Below are 21,648 nucleotides of genomic sequence, written 5' to 3'. Positions count from 1 at the left end.
GATAATAAGTTACATAAATAAGCATTTAAATAATGGCTCATCCTAGCTTTTCTCTAAGGTCAATCTTATTTTTCGTTTTACATTTGTAAAAGGAACACCGTAGAGAAAAATCTATTTTTAGAGTAAAAATCACTGCCTTTTCAATTGACACTTGTAAATCTTGATTTTTACATTGAGAAGCTGTAGGTAGAACTCCTGTTGACTAAAGTTATTCTGAGGTGTGATCACAAACAGAAGAAAAAAAACCTTAGCCATACTTACAGAATGAGGGCTAATCCCTTGAAGTAACCAGTTCAACATGAGTTTCTAATGCAGAGCTGTAGCTAAGAGAGTAAATGTGATACTTGCATGTATAATTAGACAAAGATCAAACAGAATATGAAAATAGCATTGTCTTTTGAATAAAAATCATGTAGTGATACCGTTACTTGGCACATAATCTTTTCTGCAGAATGAGCAATGAGGAAAGATGTAGCAAAGGTGTATTACAATGCTTGTGTTCTGTTTATGCCCTTCCTCCCCACACACACCTCCTGTGAGTTTACAGTTAAAATTCTGTCTAACTCATAGTCTTGATTGCATGAGGTGATTTGTTTGATCACCATAAAGACCAAAATACTGTGTTGTGATCATAAGGCTGCTGTACTGGATTCGCCATCACATCAGTTCTTCATCCCAGGTTGAGTACCTTTTAAAAATACAAATTACAGTGTTTAATGCTGCAATTTGTTTTGTTCAAAAACAACCAGTATGGAAGGAAATCTGACTGTCATCCTTCAAAGTCTAGGATTGGTTGAATTACAGATAACAATGTGTGATTCCTTTACCAAAGGAATTACCCTGTTTCAGGAAGATGTCAAATTATTGCTCTCTATAGCATCTGATACAGACATCAGAATAGGCTGTTAGTCTGGTAAGCTTATGCTTTCACAAAGGCATGAGCCTTAAATATCCCCAGCCAGTTAAACATGCTGTAAAACAGCACTCGCAGAAAGCTGGACTTCTATATGGCTGAGTGAGTTGCAAATACTAATCCACTTAGTTCAGAAAGGTTGTTATCTTGACCTAAAAATCTCAAAATATTGAGCCAATATTCTCGACAAGTTGGATCCTTTGCTTATCTGGCTCTGGATCTGTTTGGAGACATATTCCTTTCACATACTATTTTCATATCCAGTTTTAATCTCCTGAAGCAATCCACTGGTGATGCATAAACTGTGTACAATGGCACAGCTGTTGAACTTAACTCCCTTTCTTCTTGTTCTGATCTTCAGGTCATAGTTTAGCTAAATATTAATTCAACTGTAGAGGTGAAACAGAAAAGGTGATTATCCTAGCTGAAGGAACGACAGCCAGAATTCAAATGCAGGCATGCCTCACTCTATAGACTGCTGTCCTGAAGGTAACAACAAAAACTTAACACAGCTAGCAACACAATTGATTTCTAGATATGATTACAGCAGAAGTCACGGAATGTTACCAGCTCTCTCAATCACTGATTACACCACAAGGAATTTCAAATAATTATACTATGGGATTCTCAAATCAGGGAATCTCAAAAAAAACCCCCTTATTTTATGTATAAGAATAGTGAAACAGAGCAAAGCATGAAAGTAAATGAAGTGGGTTCAAGGACTTGTAGACCTTGAATAATATTTTATTCACTGAAGGTAATGTATATTACTTCAAAGCACTACAGAGAAAAAGTAATAAGTGTATACAGGTTTCTTCTTTTCCAAGAATACTAACAGTGAGACACTACCTGACGACGAATGAACACTGAAATGTTTTCAGTTTCTCCCTGAACTCCTCTTTATTGTGACCATTAGGTTATATAATATAATTACATTTACCAGCCAGAGTCTCACTTATGTAAAAAATACCTAGCTTAAGAAACTGCACCCAAGAAGATAACTGGACCGTTCAGACAATGAGGACTTCCCATGTCTGAGGCCCAGGAGGAAATTCACAGTGCCTTCTCAATGGAGAATCCTCAGGACAGCAGCAGATGGATCTAATAATGTAATATGTAATAATGTAATTTTTATAATAAAAGATGTATGTTTTGGAAGATTTGTATTTTTGATTCCTATCAAGGTAAATTAGGATTTGTGCAGGTTAAACAGATGGCACTACAGAAACATTGTGCTGGTGTCCTCAACATAAAAAGGACATGGAACTGTTGGAACAAGTCCAGAGGAGGGCCACGAGGATCATCAGAGGACTGGAGCACCTCCCGTATGAAGATCGGCTGAGAAAGTTGGGGCTGTTCTACCTGGAGAAGAGAAGGCTGCGTGGAGACCCCATAGCAGCCTTCAGTATCTGAAGGGGGCCTATAGGGATGCTGGTGAGGGACTCTTCATTAGGTACTGTAGTGGTAGGACAAGGGGTAATGGGTTTAAACTGAAACAGGGGAAGTTTAGATTGGATATAAGGAGGAAATTCTTTCCTGTTAGGGTGGTGAGACACTGGAATAGGTTGCCCAGGGAGGTTGTGAGTGCTTTATCCCTGGCAGTGTTCAAGGCCAGGTTGGACGAGGCCTTGGGTGATATGGTTTAGAGCGAGGTGTCCCTGCTCATGGCAGGGGGGTTGGAACTTTATGATCTTAAGGTCCTTTCCAACCCTAACTATTCTATGATTCTATGATTCTGTTGTGTGAGAAGTTACAACTGACAGATGCTATGACTGTAATTTTGACATTTTAGAATACGTAATGAAGATTTTTTGAAAGGGTTAGACCATTTAAACTTTGAAGGCCTGCACAACTCTGAAGCTTTCATATATGCATACATATGTATGCATCTGTGTGTGTACACATACACACACACACACATACACACACACACACACACACACACACACACACACACACACACACACACAGAAGTTGTTATATTTTAGGGACTCACTTTTGTGACACAATACATAATGGCCGTAAATAGGCAATATAATTCACATGTGGAGATACCATCTACTGCTGCCAGCAATTAACCCATTTTTTGTAAACGTTTGCCATCTAGAGGACATATCAGGAAGCACTAGGACATATTGCCTTAAAGTAAAAGACATTAAGTGGATTTTCTGGATGTTGGGAGGTATAGTTAGTTCAAAACAGCACTGCCTTTAATGTATTTTCTGTTTAGCTTTGTTGACAATATCATATTGAAAGTGTGGATCTGATGTTTCTCCCCAGACAGAATTACTTCGCCAAATTTGTTACGAGAGTGTGTAATCTGAGCCTGCTTACAGTGAAAAGGGATTTTTAAAATATTCATAAAACATAATGAAGATAAGTACTTTTAATTCTTTTACAATATAAAGATTGTTTTGAAAGCCGTTTCCTCTTTTGCTGGTGGAGTAAAGATTAAATAAGCAGTAAAATGTATGTTCATTGTGGAGACAGGATTCAATACTTATGGCAGAGAAAGGTAAAAATTTGTTTTCTTTGGAATGTCAGCCCTTTCTATTCTTACAAAAATATCTCAAACTCGATCTTCCCCCTGCCACCCCACTGGAAAATGCTGACTGCTACTTCTGTTCTCATTTGTTCATATCAAATGAGGAAAGTTGCCTGGAAATAAATACCTTTAAAAGATTAAGAAACATCTTCACAGATATTGGGCAACCTTTCCGGCAAAGCTGCAGAAAGACTAGCAGTGCTATAATTTCAGGAGCACCTGTGAAGTAGTTACAGTTCTTTTATTTCTTTCTCTTCATCATAAAATCCAATTTATGGTTTTGGGTTCCCCCCTCCTCCCCCATTTTCTCCTCAGGATACTTAGGTTCCATTTTCACCCTAAAAAAATCTCTATGAGAATATCTCTCTTTCTGAAATGTGTGAAATTTTACCTTTCACTGTTAAATGTAAGAGGGAAGAAAATCTTTGCCAGGGTAGGCCTGATAATTTTAGGAGTATTGGGGTATTCAAGTACAGATATTGGTTTTATATCAAGTTTTAATCCCTTTCCTCCCATCCTGGCCTGGTCACTCCAGAGGCTTTGATAAGAATAAACTGGTACCTGACAATGCACATATTCTTTCTCTGGAAACATTTTCTTTGCAATTCCGAATAACCTGATTGATACGATGTAAAAAGAATAAGGTTACTTACTGCTGAATTTCCTAAGTAGAAGATGACTGGCATCTCATGCTCTTTAAGACTAGGTCATGATGGCTACCTATACTGGTTTGCAACCTACATGTTGCTGCAGTGGGTGCTGCAGCACTGTCTGCAGGCAGGTGTTGGAGGTTAAAGGCCAGAGCTTGAGCCAGCTCACCAATGCCCATGCCCTGTCTTTCCCACAGGAAGGTGCCCCTGAAGCATGTTGAGGGTGACACCAAGCTCCTAGGCTCTAGGCTGAGTCTAGATCTAAGTCCACTGATCCAGCATTTTCATTTGTTACAACTGAGATAGTAAATTATAATCTGAGCCTTGCTCCCCCAGCTTGGTGCTCTTGGAAGCTGGAAGCTGATTTGTAAGATAAAGGACTCACCACTGACCTGAGAAAGTGTTAAATACCACAGAAGAAACACCAAATACACCAGAATCCAAGGGGAGAAATCCCTCAGTCTGTTTTCAATATGTTTTGGTTTTATATTCCAGAGAGGCCAGAGGAACCAGATATTGATGCTGGGATTAGGGTTTTAAAAAATATTTCTTACTAAACAAATTTAAGTTAATTTTCTCTGCATCAGAAAGAACAAATTAGAGTACCAAACAAAATGTACTCAGAGATTCCTTTTCACACTCACCACGTCTGTGTTAAAGCATCAGCTGATTGATGGTACTGAGGAAATAGAACTGGAAACCATTCATTTTGCACTTCTGATAGCTCACAAGGCTTGTGTGCACCACCTTCTCAGAGCAGAATGGCAGGAATGGTAGAAATAGACTGTATTTTGGAATTCTAAATGCAGAAACTGAAAAAGCGACACTATAGCAATCATCATTTATTTTGAGAATTGATTTCACTCTGCTACTGGATTAGCAAGCGTGAAGACCTATGACCAAACGAAGCAGCCAGGTCTCCAGAGTAGCTGTTCGAGGACTGCTTGCTAGAGCAGGCCAAAGACTGGCACCCCACTCACAATGCTGAAGCAGTGGCTGGGAATGGGATGCCATGCAGGCTTCAGGTGGCTACAATAATGCAGAAACTGTAAATCATTTTGCCATTTTGTTTTTAACTTACATATCAAGCACTTAACCATGTGGTTCCTCAGTATGAACTTAAGACTTTTCTTAAAAGTTTGTGTAGTGGTAGCACTTCAGGTTAAGATGCAGGTGGAAGGGACAGAACATCCATTTACAAGTGCACCAGGCACAGCTGGCAGGTGTTGGTAGTGGATGTGAGAGTCCTGTGTGGGACCAGGTCTGGGACTGCCCTAAGCACTTGTTTATTGCTTTTTCAATACCACAATCAGTAACTAAAAGGTTGTTAATTGCCAATAAATAACTTTGCTGGAAATTCCTCTACATGAAGCTGTTTGTTGCCCGTGACAAGATAGATAGGTCAAAAGTCCTTTAAGAGATTTTTTTCTAGAGCCTTTTTGCTGGACAGAGTGAGGAAATTTTATCTTCATTGGAAGGGTATGTACAGTGCCCGCATAGCTGGCTTGTTGCTGGCTTGACCAAGGCACTATGATGCTGCCATCGGTGACTTGCTCACTTTCCAAGAAATACGTTATCATCTGCCTCTTCCATGAAGCACGAGTGCTGATGGCAGCTCTGCAAGCTAATGCAAGTGAGTTAAGTCTCATCAAAGAAGTGGCAAGACATTGTGGAAGACTTACATGAAGGGAAAGTGGTGTACCTCTACTGAGTTATATCCTGCAGAACTTGCTTTGGTAGAGTCCAAATATAATGTTTTCACCATGTAAACTTACCAGACTTACCCTAATAATTTTCAAAAGGAGAAAATGAATCCTACCCTTAAGGTCTAGGGCACAGAGCTTTATGGGGAGTTAATTTTCTTTGTAGAGCATTTTGTTTTTCCTTTTGCACCATGATGCACAAACAGCTGCAAATAAATAACAGTTGTTGCATTTTCCATTCCTTGAAAAAATGGTGATAATTCTGCCTCCACCTGGGTTAAAGGATTTTGTTTTGCTCTCTCTCTTCAGATGAAGTAGATAACAACTTGGCTCTGCAGCATTCACCATTCTTGCTTACTCTTGGTCCAAAAAAAAGTTCTCTCCATACCCACGTACCCGGGAAATACAGAAACTTGCAAAGACAGTAAAGCAAGATGTTTAAGTTAAGAGAAAAAGGTACTAGCCTGGGAAATTGTCTCACACTGTGAGTGCAAGTGACCTTCGGTCAAAAAGATCTTTCTTCCGATTCTCCAACCAATATGAATAACGATAATGACACCTGCTGCAAAGCAACTTAATAGCCATAGATAAAGAGTGTATATAAGTGTTAACTACCACATAAATTCAGAAATCTGGGCCTTCCATTTTTTTTTCAGGTGGATTGGTCCAGAGGAATACAAACTCTTAAGTTCAAAGATGTGAAAAAGCAGCAATTTGTTGATATTGCCAGAGAAATCTCGGTGGAATCATCTGACCAAAACTCTCTACCATTTTCCCACAGAAAATGAGAGCTCGCAGCTTGGTGGTAGCTGAGAAAGAACTGGGACTACCAGTGAAAAAAAAACCCACACACTAGAAATACATTTATTGTATTGAATTTTTTAAATTACAATTACATACATTGAACACAACACACTCCAAAACAGAAGAAAATACAGCTTTTCCCAGGAGATTTACTCTACATTGAATACTTTTTTCCTGCAGTAATTAATTTTCTCATTTTTTCCCAATGTATAGAAAACATATCATTTTACGTAGCATATATCATAAAGCCAGATTTACAAAGAAGCTAAAAGAAATTAGGTATTCAAAATCCCAATGCTATTCCCAGTTCCTCTGCAGATCCTACTTATTCTGTTCTGACTAGTACAACCAGGAGTTAGCTGGTTTTTGTACTTAATGAATTGTACAGATGTGTATTAGTTGTATCAAAAACATCCTTTCTCTACAAAGTCTCCAGTGCTGTTCACTGCTAATGTATTTAAAGGAAAATATTTATTTTTTTTTTCTACTTTGCATTAATTTGCAGCAATTTTTCTTTTCAAGAGTCAAACACCACACTCCTTTCTAAACAGGAACGTAATTAATTCTTCTTGTTCAACAATTAATTAGTTCACAGTTTCTACTTATCTATTGAACATGCATATTGACAGTTCCTTACGTGAAGAGGAAAAACACAAGGAAACAGCACATATTTTAGTCACATTTTGCAAAGATAAGTCGTAGCAATATTATACAGTATGTTTCATGAGAGAACTGTACTCTTCTATGAGTTTCTTCTTCTCATTTAATTTTTGCAGTATGGCATCCATTAAGTATGAGGCAAAAGGAAACTGGAAAAGAAACATAGTAAGAAAAATGATAATTGAATTTTATCGTCTTCATGTGAAAAACACTTACTAAATATCTTTAAACCTTTAGATTTTACTCACTTCTGACAACTACCACACATGCACACATCTGATCTTTAAAGTTCATCTGCATGGTTAGTGTCTGAAAATTTGCCCTCTATCATAAAAATGATAAAAGAATGGAGTAAAATGAAAAAAGATAAACGCCTTATTGAACAATTCATGCTTTACTGGCCATGTTAATGATGTAAACTGCAGTACCAGCACCCCTGTCATTCATCTTCAATCAGTTGATCAATAGAAGGTTACAGTCATCTCTAGGGCATGCAGAAATGGTAGTGTATATATGTTTACTATTCTCAGGAGGATGAGACAGAACTACTAATACAGCTCCCAATGCTGTGGCACATTCCTTAAACTCACGTTTAAAATTATAAATAAAAATACACAACGCAAAACAAACCCCCAAACCCCAGAAATGTCAATTGCATTGACTGAGATATGACACAAACAACTGCTCCTCTAAAACATGATACCAAAATACTGTATTTATATATTTACAAAGAAAAGTGAAAATCTCTTTTACATCTTCAACATAAAAATGTATTTTCACAATCACTGTCTTCAAGGAAAGAGATTTGGTGTATTTTTCAGTGTCATTGCTTTAATGCTTAAGTGGTTTTCTTTCACAGTCTTGGTGCATCAGTGCACTGTATGCTGGGAAGTACTTTTGAAGGTGGTACAAAACACGAGTCATTGTAGCTCCACTCAAGAGTGGTCAGTGCTACGACAGAGAACAGAACAGATTTTGTTCACCCTTAGAGAATCTCAGTAGCTTTATAGTGCTGTCAGCTTTCTTGACCTCTTAGTGAGACCAGTGGTGACCAAGGGGTCAGTCACCCACAAAAATAATCAGAAGAAGAAAGAATTTACCTTAATAAGGCCACTATAAATAAGTAAGGTCAGGTATAGCACTAGGTTGAGCAGGTCAAACACTAGCTACTTCTGCTTTTCACAATTGTAGTTCAAGCCAATATTTTTGTGTCTGGAACCACTCTCTAGTTCCATACTTGAGTATTGCTGCTTTGATTTTATTTGTTTTTCACTTCTTTATTCCATCTTTAAAAGAAAACTTATTACTATACCAGATAGAGTACTGCCTGTTTCCTAGATATATATATAAAAAAATCTACAACAAACAAAAAAACACAGACGAGTTCATCAAGCACAAATGCTAGTGTAATGTCTGAACTGATACAAAGCTATGAATCTATACATTCATTTTTATAATTACTAACAAGCCAGGAAAAAAGAATCTAAAATGGTAGCTAGGAAAATTTGTTAATAGCAAGCATCTGTCATGAAGTGACTGTAATGGCAATCCTACATGTTGCTCAACAGTCACTTTACAGCTACAGAAAAAGGACGATAAAGGTATTATTTCCTTTTTCTTCAGAAAAGGAGGTTTTGAAGGGCTGGTACTTGCTGCCAGACATGTCTCCATCTCATAAATAACTTCTGTCAATGATAATTTTCTAGTAGTCATCTACACCTGTCAGCTTTCTTTCTTCTATATGCTATTGTGGTGACTTTTGGGGGAATAGAGGGATCCAATTCAGTGAGCACAAATCTATTCAGAGTAATATAAGACATAATCTGTGAAATTTTGTGACACTTATTTGCTACTGTGCTTTGAAAACACTGGATCCAGCATCCTGTTCACTCTAATTACTCTCTTTCCTTGGCTAAATATGTTTTTTACGAGAACACTATACCATTATCTCAAAGCCTCTAATTCTTCTTGCCTAGCTTGACTACATTCATTTCTGATACATTTCACTTCCTTAATGTTGTGCCTGAGATAAATGGTTTCTTATTGATGTCTCTGGCTCGTATCATTCTAGCTACATTTTACTTGCTGCTCCCTACTCTCTGTGGCTTCCCTGTCATAGCAAAGTGATCTTTCAAGAACTCTTTCCATTTAAATCATTCATTTCAAGAAAGAGCACTTGAAATTTGAACATAACGTCATTCTTTCAACATTTGTTGTTTTCAGAGAAAGTGCTGTATGTTTTTATCTGTTTTTCTTTCCATACAGGCACCCAGAACTGGATGATCTCTACAGTCTTCATCTTTAATAGAAGTCTGTCAGATTTACTTTTAATGATGGCCCTGTAACTATCCTGGGAAGCTTTCCTCTACATTTCTCCCCAGAACTTCATAACTGTTGAAGATGTCTCTACTCCAAAGTATTCATCCCAGCTTCCAAACCTGCCATATGCTTGGGGAAGGCTTTGGGAGTTCAGTGAGTGCTAAGTGCACACCTAAGGGGTAAAAGTTTGTTTATACCACTGACAATTATATATTTTAATACAGAATGATACTTCCTCCAAATGTTTTCTATTTATCTGTGCCACAATCAATTTATCTGAACACTAAGCATTAACAGTGATCCTAAATCACTATATTATGGTAGGCTTTAAGAAAAGTAGTATTTAATCGATTCGGTTAAAGTCAGAGTATTTGAGAGTGCAAATTACATATGGATTTAAAGATTTTTATTTATTTCTTTATCTTTAACAGAATTGCAGATCTCTTCTTTGATACTAGAAAGACATATAAATGAAATGGCATATTTCTTATCAGACAGATATCTTGGTGTGTGGCAACTGTAAGGTAATGTGATCCTAAAGAATCATGAATGCTGATAGGTATTTCCATTTCTCTCACTTATTTATTCTCACCCTGAAAATATTTCTTTTAGAGATCCCTTCTGTAAAAAATAAACTACTACTGTTCATCAGCCTTACACAACTGAGTCTCACTCAACACCAGGGCATAAGTATACACTCATATGCCAGTGAAAAGAATCACAATGAATGCAAGGCAATGTTGTTATTCTAATAAGACACAGAACCTCCATTTGCAGTGTACAACATTACTTTGACTCTGCTTCACAAAGTCTAAAATGTATTAACATAAAAAGTACTTAATTTCTGGAATACACAAATTAGTGGTTACACCTGTTTAAACCTCCTCACATGGCTCATCAGTGTTGCCCAACAAAATTATCAAAACACTCCAGAGCAGCCTCAAATTGAATTGAGGCACAAAGAATAACATGAAATAAATCTAAAGAAACTCAGATCATAATGACCAAAACCTCCTAACTTCAATATAAACCAAAAGTCAAAGTTTAAAAAAAAACCCCACAATAACAGAATTGCTTCCTTTCACTTTTCACTGTTGTTCTTTGTGCATTCTGCTTTGTGATGGCTGCATATACATTATATAAATTTGTATGTGCCTGTCTGTATTCTTATCCTGAGTAATCAAGCCAATCTCTCCTTGTTTTCAGTCCAGGACAAGTGATATTGTTCTGTTTGTGTGCATGAGATATAAGATAGATTTACACTATAATGGATTGTAAATGCATGGAACTGAGCTCTTATTATTGTAATGACAAGAAAATCATGGTCTGATGTCAATGTTAAGCTGCAGGTAACTCAAAACCCCTGGGGATGGTGGCAGTGGCCAGTGTGTGCACATGTGTTTGTACATGGATGAATACATACATGTGGGTGTGAGCAGAGGACAGTAATAAGCAGAGAGACGTGTTCAAAAAGGAGAAGACAAATGAACAGGCTGGAGTGAGACTAATGAAAGCAAAACAAGTGTGTTCTCACCCAGGAAATTTGAAGAAACAACCACAGCTGTTAGTGCACATTCCCAGATGATACCAGAGGAAATGTATATTTAGAAGCCAGTGCAAATCCTAAAAACAGGTTGGGGAAAATCCCTGCTAATGAAGACTGAATATACCATTACAAACACTGTTCCAGAGATGGATTATACACATACCTACAGAGCGCCCACAGAATAGAGGGGAGGGAGTTTTTCTGGAAGTTTTCACCATTGGAATATGATTTGTAGATTCATAATGAGGTCATAAGAGGAAAGATTTTATTAGGCAGCTTTGTTTATGTGAGATGTAATATCCCAAGGAGTACCTGAGGAGGGAGGGAAGGCAAGTGCTGCTGTATGTCTGTAAGGAACATGCTAATCAATACTGTCACGGGGTTCAATGCTTGGAAGAGTTAGGCAGATGATTTGTATTTTATTTAGAAGTACTTCTCAGAGACTTCAGGCAGCAACCTGGATTGGGCTTAACACGCTGTACTCACATACAAAATTATTAACAGACTGCAGGAGTTACGTAAAAGAAGTCATCCCCCTGGTTTAGCTTTGTATGTTTCCTACCATGGGAAAAAGCTAGAGAAGGTTGCTGAGTTTGTTTTATTTTTTTAACGATTATAAAAAAAGAGTGCTACTATACTGTGTACCAGGTTTAAATGATAAGACATACACACCCAGATGTGAGAAAGTAGGTAAGAAGCCTCATTACTTGTCATGCAAGCTGTACACACATATACATATTGAGATAACCACACTTCTTTGCTCCTATCGCAAATACCACAAACTACTAAAAACTCAATGGTCTTCTATGATGGGGCTACAGAACTTATGGACAGGGGTAGAGCAGTTGATGTCATCTACCTGGGCTTGTGTAAAGCGTTTGACACTGTCCCACACAACATCCTTGTCTCTAAATTGGAGAGACATCAATTTGATATATGGACCACTTGGTGGATAAAGAACTGGCTGGATGGCTGCACACAAAGAGTTGTGGTCAATGGCTCAATGTCCAGCTGGAGACCAGTAATGAGTAGTGTCCCCCAGGGATTGGTGTTGGGACCCGTCTTGTTCAACATCTTCATCGCTGACATGGACAGTGGGATTGAGTGCGCCCTCAGCAAGTTTGCCGATGACACCAAGCTGTGTGGTTTGGTTGATACGCTGGAGGGAAGGAATGCCATCCAGAGGGACCTTGACTTGCTTGTGAGGTGGGCTGATGCCAACCTCATGAAGTTTAACCATGCCAAGTGCAAGGTCCTGCACCTGGGTGGGAGCAATCCCAGGCACAGCTACAGGCTGGGCAGAGAAGAGATTCAGAGCAGCCCTGCGGAGAAGGACTTGGGGGTGTTGGTCGATGAGAAAATGAACATGAGCCAGCTCCAGTGTGTGCTTGCAGCCCAGAAAGCCAACCGTATCCTGGGCTGCATCAAAAGGAGCGTGACCAGCAGGTCGAAGGAGGTGATCCTGCCCCTCTACTCTGATCTCATGAGACCTCACTTGGAGCATTTTGTGCAGTTCTGGTGTCCTCAGCATTAAAAGGACATGGAACTGTTGGAACAAGTCCAGAGGAGGGCCACAGGGATGATCAGGGGACTGGAGCACCTCCCTTATTGAAGACAGGCTGAGAAAGTTGGGGCTGTTCATCCTGGAGAAGAGAAGGCTGCGTGGAGACCACATAGCAGCCATCCTGTATCTTAAGGGGGTCTATAGGGATGCTGGGGATGGACTCTTCACTAGGGACTGTAGTGACAGGACAAGGGGTAATGGGTTAAAACTCAAATAGGGGAAGTTTAGATTGGATATAAGGAGAAAATTCTTTCCTGTTAGGGTGGTGAGGCACTGCAATGGGTTGCCCAGGGAGGTTGTGAATGCTCCGTCCCTGGCAGTGTTCAAGACCAGGCTGGATGAAGCCTTGGGTGAGATTGTTTATTGTGAGGTGTCCCTGCCCATGGCAGGGGGATCGGAACTGGATGATCTTAGGGTCCCTTCCAACCCTAATTATTCTGTGATTCTCTAATGGGTTGATTACATCTCCCAGCTTCTTTCTTCCATGCTCTATCACTAACACATAATCAGCCTGATGTTTCTGTATATGACTGATACCCATCTGCAGGTCTCTGCTTGCACTCCTGTGAAGCCTTTCCATACAGGTTCTGCCTAAGCAAGAGAACGTCTCACCATTTATCCTATTGTCAGTTACTAAGATGTTTCATTTTTATACTTCAGTGAGAACACTCTAGTTATTGGCTGCTAAAGTACAAAAACTGAACTTGAAAAACACTTGCTAGCAATTAAAGGTATCGGTTTAGATCCTAAGTGATTTTTAGCAGCTCTGTAGAATTCAGGACGTTACTGTACTTCTTGATTTTATGATTCTTACTTAAATAACATCATGATGCAGATATGTCTATCACATTACAATCTTCTTAGCAGTGGTGTAGTTTCTCCATGTGTTTCTACAGTAGTTGATAAAATACGGACACATACTCTGACTAGTGTGTGTGAGCACTCAGGAATGCAAAAAGTATTTATCACTGAAATTTAACATACTTGTAAAGCTGACAGAAATTAGATATTTTCAGGTCATAAGAATATGGGGAAAAAAAAGGTGTGGATGAAGTGTGCTATCCTTTAGCATTACACTTTAGGGTAACCTATAAAATGACAGTAAAAAGCAACTAGTGCTTCCCTCAGTCCCCCCCAAAATTCTAATGTAGCAGTAAAATGGCTTATGTCAGTAATAAAAATAAAATGTCTTTGACATTTTAAATGTTATCATACTGTCACAGCAGAATAAAATTAGCTTGAAGAATGAACTGAAGGGATATGATGCAGTTCATTATGTATAACAGCAACAGCAGCAGTTTCTCAGTGTTCATAAAGGTTTCTCCATTAAATTTACCTCCAGTCAATAATTAGGAGTCCACAAATAAACCTAGGCAATTAAATCAATACTGCAGGGCAATTATGTTCTAAAGTCCCAGCTCAATGGCACAAAAAGACACTATATCAAACTGCAATATTAAGTGATCTGATGCAATTTTCCACTGAACATTTTCTCAGAATAACAGAAAAGGGCAAAGACTGAATCTTTGTTCAAGATGCAAACCGGTACAGTTTGCAAACCTGTAACACTGTGTTAGCCATCTGTTATGATCAAAGTCCGAATGGAAAGCTTTCATTTCACCACAAACTTTAGTTTTCTGATCATTAATAGATCGTCTACTAAAGGAAACCACAATCAACCCCTACAAGATAGGAATGAAGCATTTTAAAGGCTAGAGTTTGCGAGCTTCTCGCAAATAGAGGCCAAGAAATCTTAGCAATTTCCATCCATGTGACTTAGTGTGGACAGAAATGAAAAGCAGAGCTCACTGCTCCCAAAATGCACTAATCCCCTCGCAATTCTAGAGATGGTCAGCTTCCCAAGAATTACTTGTAGCCTCAGAGCTCCTTCTGAGGAATCCCACAAGATGGAGCAAAAATCACTGAGAGCCACTATTAACTTGCACATAAACTTAATACTTTTAAGAGCAAAAAGCTCCTCAATCCTTAGCTAATATTTATAATCCTAATATAGTTGGTTACATACATGGTTACATACATTACAACCCCCCTGTTTCTCTGTGCCCTCATTTTCCTGTCTGCCTATATCAAAGAGAAGTAATAAAATTCTGCTTAGGATTTTTTAATAATTTACCAAAGAATGATAACAAAAATAGAGTAAGAATTTTTGTTGGTATTCCATGAATCTGATTGCTATTTTTGAGTCCACAGAATGGACAGAATCTTGAAATTTATAGATTTTTTTTTAAAGTCTTGAAATTAAGGCGATTTAGTGAATAGAAATGTTTGTGCTTTTACTGCTGAGTTCCATGTAACATTAACAGGCTAAATTAAAATGCCAGTATTTTTGACAAAGCCAATAAAAGCAAACTGATATTTCCATCTCCTCCACTGCAGCAATTAAGGAATCTGGGATTTTTTAAAAATCTGGTCACAGGACACAATGGAAGCAATAAATGACAAAATAGATAAATTTGGATCTGAGTGTTCCCTTGAAATGGCTTTCAAAATACTGTCAATCATTGACTAACTGAAATGAACTACACTGCTAATGGACCCATGCTAGTGAATATGCATTAGGAACACTGGATTTATAAATCAAATTTTATTTCTTTTCAGACATCAGATACCGATCATCTTAATAAAGGAGACAACTAAAATATAGTGGAAAATTTTCAAGAGTCAGTGTGTGTTATCAGTGATGTCCAAACAAAAGCTGACTATGGCTAGAAAAGCAGGGCTCTCACCTGCCAATAAACTGCCCTTGATCACTTACAAGAGGGGAGCATCCCAGCAGACTCCCTGTGTATTAAAAAAAAGACTTGAAAGAGAAGAAAAAGTATCACACAGGTCACAGCAGCAGTCTCAATGGACCCCTCAGGGATTTCTGCTAGTCTCAGCCTTGTCATCCTCTATGCAGCTTTCCTCTCTGCCCAGAAAATGTCGATAGGAAAATGTTTGAGGGGCCTCTGGTGGAAATTTTTTCATTCTTTCTGCATTGACAGGATGCCAAATCAATATTTACTTCCCACTAACAAGCTGCTCGAGGTCTCAGTAGAAAATATTGTAGAGAATGCGAGAAGACACGATAATAAACAGCTGTCTGGCTATGAGGAAAACATGAATTGACTGGAAACAAGTCCACAGTAAAAGGTCACTGAAACCCACAAACTCTTCAGGTGTCCATATCAACTGCTAACTTTAAAGGCACATAATAAAAAAATCTCTTTTTCCTAAGAGGTATGAGAATGGATCTTTTTCACTCTAGCAAGCATTACATACTGTTTCAATAATTCAATTAACACATTTGCCAAGATGTGTGCTGGTTTTCTCCAGCATTGTTTCACTGGTTTCAGCTGTTAAGACAGCCATTGCAAATCCTTGGTTAACATCTCTTCAGTTTTATCCAGTGACATTTATTTTAAGAGAAATAAAAATGAAATGCTACAAACCAAGGATTTTACACTGTCTCATCACCATATAGTTTGGGACCATCAATGGTAACATAATTACAAATGCAACAGATTAATTACAACCTAAAACCACTTAGCTACTCAGTGCAGAATGATATAATTCATTAAGGAAAGATATAAATTAGCACCTGTGCTTCAAGAAGGTTATGTATATGCTCCAGCCATTCTTTATCGTTTTCAAATTCCATTTTTGTTTTTGCTGTTTCCTAAAAACAGAAAAAGATAACATAGACACAACATTTTGACACCACATGGGAAAAAAATTGTGAAAAATAAAGAAATTGTGTAACTGGATATACACTGAATGACCAGTATGTGGAAATGGAAACTATGCTTTCAAAACTAGTTATCTGAAGCATATCCACCAAGTATGAGAGCTCTGTTAAATTTATAAACCTATCCTTGTCTGTACATGTCCGTAGAAACATGCATGACATGCTCTTTTCATATGAGCATCAGGTGCATGTGTGATCTATGTGTAAATTTTATGAGTTCAATGTAAATGTTCCTTAGTGGAATACGTATCTAAAATTTGTATAGTGTAAATTCATCACCTTTAGTTAAAATTTGTTCTCTATTTATAGGCAAGTATGTTTGTGTGTTCTACATATATATTCACAATAGTGACTACAACAAAAGGTACAGGATGTAGAAATTACTTTGAGAAGGAGGTATGCATGGAACAATTCTATCAAAGTGAATCATGTTACAGGGGCGTATAAATGTTATAGATGTAAAAAACGGATAAGAATTGGTCCATTTTATTTGTATTCATGAGTGTAATCCATATCAGTGCATGCATATGCATTGAAACTTTATTTAACCAACATGAAAACTCTCATTTGTGACATCTTTAATATAAAGCTCCAATAAGGCTAAACCTGAGTCATTACCATTACTGTCACAGCCCAAGAATGGTTAGCTTCTACACACTTTTACTAAAGTAAGTGTCCAGACTTTTTCATGTATTATTTGATCAGGCCTAAATAAATCTATATAAGAAATCCTATTCCTGTATCTGTTTAATAGAGGGTGATTTGATGAAAACACTATCAAATATTTCATAGTGAAGTGTATGATAGAATCAACAAAAAAAGGCAATGGATTCCCCAAGAAACCATCTGTCTACTAGAAATACCTTTAATGGTATAACAACTCAAGAAAGGAAGCATCAAAGGAATCAATCTGGCACAACAAGACACATTCTAATTTTGTTTTCATTAATGCAGAAGTCTATTTAAAATGTATAACCCTGTCAAGTAGTCTCAAGAAAAAGGAAACTATTAAGGACTTTCAAATAATGTCTCTCTCCATCTACATGCTCAAAACAGTATATTTATATTTTATTATGCATGCCCAAAGTCTTGCCACTTTATGAGTCTCTAACCTGACCTCTTTATTTAGATCCAATTGTTTTGGGGTTTGGGTTCTTTTTATTACTTAGTTCCAATTGTTTTGGGGCTTGTCTTTTTCTTTTTTTCTTTTTTTTTTTTTCCATGCTGAATGCTGCACAATGAAATTCCAGTCTACACCTGGAAATCCTTTTCCTCAAGAATGGAAATATGCAGTAGAATCTTACCTGCCCCTTTTTTACTGAAAAGTCCTTAAAATAACTTACCTCATCATCTTCTAATATCTCCTCAAGATCAGTTGTTGAAACATTAAGAATAGATGCTGCCAACTGAAAGGACTCCTGGGAAAGACCCTTTTTGCACACTCCTCCCATTTTTTTTTCCTGTTTGATTTTTGTTCTCAGCTCTTGTACGCTGTGCTGTAGCTCTCTGGTTAGAGCCTAGAAGATACAAGCAAAAAATACTCTTGCAACTTTTCTTAAAGTGCAAACATTATGGAAAAAAATAGTGGCATTTAGACTAAGCTCCTTTAGATGGGAGTTAACCTTAACTCTGCATTATTGGTTTAATAGGATACATGCTGTAATATTAAAGAACACGGTACTTAGAATGCAAAATCTGAATACATTAAAATAGAAAATGTTCCAAAATATAGGTAAATTTGGTTTTATTTCTTTAGCAAAAAACCTGTATTAATCATGCCATCAGTAGTAAGGCAAAGCAACTTCCCCAGAATCAATCAAAAATCCTTGACCCATCTACCAGAAATGTTCTTGTAATAACAACAGAAGTGTGAGACTTTACTGTGGTCAAACAGAGATCTTTTTAAAGCTTACTCATACTTCACTACATGAAGGAACACCAGTACCTCTTTATTTAAAACCTGAAATTTCACCTGCCCCACCCAGCCAGGGCAATGAAAAACTGGCCTAGCTATCAGTTCTTCCTGATACAGTTTCTAGAACTCAGATCATCACAGTTGTGGCTATTTACTGTTGATAAGCAGCGTATCCTTGGAGAAAGTCCACTGTATTGTTATTCAAGGCTTGCATAGGAAGGGTTGTATTCTCATGGAACATTGTCTATGCAGTGGACCCACACAGAAAGGCTAGCCAGGCCAGGCAGTCTCTTTGCAAAGGTCCTCTTGGCAGACAGTTGTCGGCTGAGAGAAAAGAGCCGTAAGTTACTGTCAGAAGATCCTTCTAGCATATTCAATTTTGGTGACTCAAGCAGAATTGTGATTGTCAACACAGACACCTTGGCGGAGTTTAAAATGAGAGAATGAGGTTGTATTTTGATCGTCATTTGTGCGGCTTGTCTTATTGAACTATCTCTCACCAGTAGCCGATTAACTCCTGGAAGTTCTTTTTTGCAGAATGCCTTCATCTCATAGAAACGGAATGCAGAATTATGAAGCCTGTTTATTGGTGTTTGGAGTAAAGTACTCTACAGCCCCTTGTGTATTCAAAATGCAGTCATTAAAAAGCATTTCCTGATAAACTTCAAAGAAAACACAACAGACTCATCCAGTCCATTTGGTTATTTTTCTGCCACATCCCAGCATACCATTTTTTGGTATTTAGCTAAAATGTAATTATTTAAATGAAAATTATCCTACCACAAATCTGGGGAGAGAAGGTACAATGAAATTTGTCCCAGTTTGTGATTCAAGTGGGTACCTCCACCCACAGTATTTTCAACAAAGTATCTTGCACATAGACCTGTCTGCAAGTACAGAGCTGAGAGGAATGAAGAAACCTGAAATGTTATAGGCAGGGAGCTGGGGCAACTTGGACCAAGGTCACAGAAGGAAACAGACTGAGGAGAGAGCCCCAGCAGAAAAGCACACCTATGAAAAAAAACCCCACCATGTTTTAGTAGCATCTGAAACATTCCAATAGTAAATCAGCCCCTGCAACACTTAGATGACGTGTTTGACAATGTGAAAATAAGTTAAACTGTGCTTTTCCTATCAAATTGCACAAGCTTCCCAAATTTCAAAAGTAAGGAGCTCTAACTCAGCCATAGGCGATTAAGCTAAAAGATGCGCATTTGTATTCTGGCACAAAGAGGAACTGTAAACTAAAGGAGTAAAATATCAAGGAAGTAACTGTAAAGCTGTATAGAAAGACAACAAATAATGATAAATAGCTGAGCACAGACAAACAAAAAGCACTATAAAAAACAAAGTTAAATGTTCACTTGAGTGTTTTTCACAACATACAAACATTGCCAGAGAATCATCTTATTATATTATTAGATAAATTTTGTTGGTGTATTGTCGTGGCTTGAACCCAGCCAGACAGCTCATTCACTCACTCCCCCCCTTCCTGCCCTCCCCCTATTCCCAGAGGGACGGAGAGGAGAATCAGAAAGAATGCAACTCGCACGGGTTGAGATAAGAACAGTTTAGTAACTAAGGTATAACATAAATCGCTACTGCTACCACCAATAATAATAATGATAAAGGAAATAACAAGGGAAGAGAATACAACACCTCACCACCAGCCGACCGATAACTTGCCCCCCAGCCCAACCAAGCAGCAACCGATACCTCCTCCAACCCTGCAGTCCCAGCCCTTCCAGGTAACTCCCAGTTACATCCTGGGCATGACATGCTGTGGTATGGAATATCTCTTTGGTCAGTTTGGGTTAGGTGTCCTGTCTCTGCTTCCTCCTGGCTTCCCCTCCTCCCTGGCAGAGCATGAGGCTCACAAAGTCCTTGGCAAACCAAAACATCAGTGTTATCAGCTCTGTTCCCAGGCCGAAAGTCAAAACACAGCACTGCACCAGCTACCAAGAAAGAGAAAAATGACTGCTACTGCTGAACCCAGGACATGTATCCAAACTCAAAAAATAATACATGAGAAGTAAGCAGGCTGATAGCAATAGTGGAATCTAGAAACTGCAGCTCCACTGCAGTATTTTTAGGCTTGTCTTTTAGTTCAGAGTTCCAGAAAAGAAGGTATCCGAAAGATCCTGAAGAATTAATCCCTGGCGGCGTTCAAGGCCAGGCTGGACGAGGTCTTGGATGGTATGGTTTAGAGCGAGGTGTCCCTGCCCATGGCAGGGGGGTTGGAACTTGATGATCTTAAGGTCCTTTCCAACCCTAACTATTCTATGATTCTATGATTTTTCACTGGATAAGTGATTTAAAAATTATAGCCTCCTCACAATTTTGTTTTTTCCTGTTGTTATATCATCATGTTTCATATACTAATGTATTTATGTGTTACATATTTTATTTATTATGATATAATTTACATATCAGCTCATCCTTCTCTACACATATATTTAAAGTCAAAGACGCAAGGTCTTTAACTGAGTTAGACAGAACCATTTCCACACTGAAAATAATATAATCCTAAGAGTTAACCACCAAAGGTTTTTCTGGTGAGTGTATTGAAGCCAGTATTATATCGCTGTTTGATTAAGAAATCGATCCAATACATTCTGGACTTAAGTGTAGGATTTTACACTAAACCACTTACCACTATGTATTTCAGAATCACTTGTTTTTAACTTACATACGTATACTTAGGGATACAAACTGCCTGCAATGAAATCAATGCAGAATACTACTTCAGTAAGATATTGATGTATGATAACAATGCCTTTATTAGTACTAGTAATACTGGATTTGATCTTTTATCTTTGTTTTTCTTTGGTGTCAAATCTAGGGGATATTTTGTTAGTAAAGCCACTTTACCAACTTTGATGTTACCCTCAGAATTATTCCTGTGGGACACACTTAGCTGCTACCAGCCAACTAAAATAGGAATCTCTCATTAATTCCTGAAGCAAATCTACAATACATCCTGTCAGGCCAGTGCAATTGCTACTGCTCTGACCAGAAAAAAAAAAAAAAAAAGGCTTAAAATTCTAATAATATGAGCTGAAAGTACACAGCACTTTTTAATTAGTAACAATTGCTGCGTCATCTACCAACTACACATGGTCATATAGTATATATTACATCTACAGAGATTGCGTAAGTGCTAAATAACTCCCTTATAAGCCTTTTTTACTTTTTTTTTCACAACCCAACATATTAATGCATAATTAATTCATTTTTATTCTCAGCTCTTGCAAAAATGCAAATTAATTCATAACTCAACA

The 21,648-nt window shown here is 37.9% G+C and overlaps 1 protein-coding gene across 1 annotated transcript in view; it reads right to left on the bottom strand.

Moving 5' to 3' along the window:
- Nucleotides 1-6,662: 6,662 nt before the first annotated feature.
- Nucleotides 6,663-21,648, bottom strand: part of CNTLN (centlein) — a 190,513-nt gene continuing 175,527 nt past the window's right edge. The window contains exons 23-25 of the mRNA XM_061360342.1: nt 17,796-17,969; nt 16,306-16,383; nt 6,663-7,424 (exon numbers count right to left, since the gene is read on the bottom strand). Of these exons, the coding sequence (XP_061216326.1) occupies nt 7,323-7,424; nt 16,306-16,383; nt 17,796-17,969 (354 nt within the window). The 3' untranslated portion in view covers nt 6,663-7,322. The remainder of the gene's footprint in view (nt 7,425-16,305; nt 16,384-17,795; nt 17,970-21,648) is intronic.

The sequence above is a fragment of the Neopsephotus bourkii genome, unplaced genomic scaffold (assembly GCF_033783945.1).
Source record: "Neopsephotus bourkii isolate Nb327-2 ecotype Australia unplaced genomic scaffold, CSIRO-AGI_Nbou_v1 NB_1020, whole genome shotgun sequence".
NCBI classification, from domain to species: domain Eukaryota; kingdom Metazoa; phylum Chordata; class Aves; order Psittaciformes; family Psittacidae; genus Neopsephotus; species Neopsephotus bourkii.
Note: the sequence above shows the minus strand (reverse complement) of the source record. Positions and strands in the feature narration are given on the sequence as shown.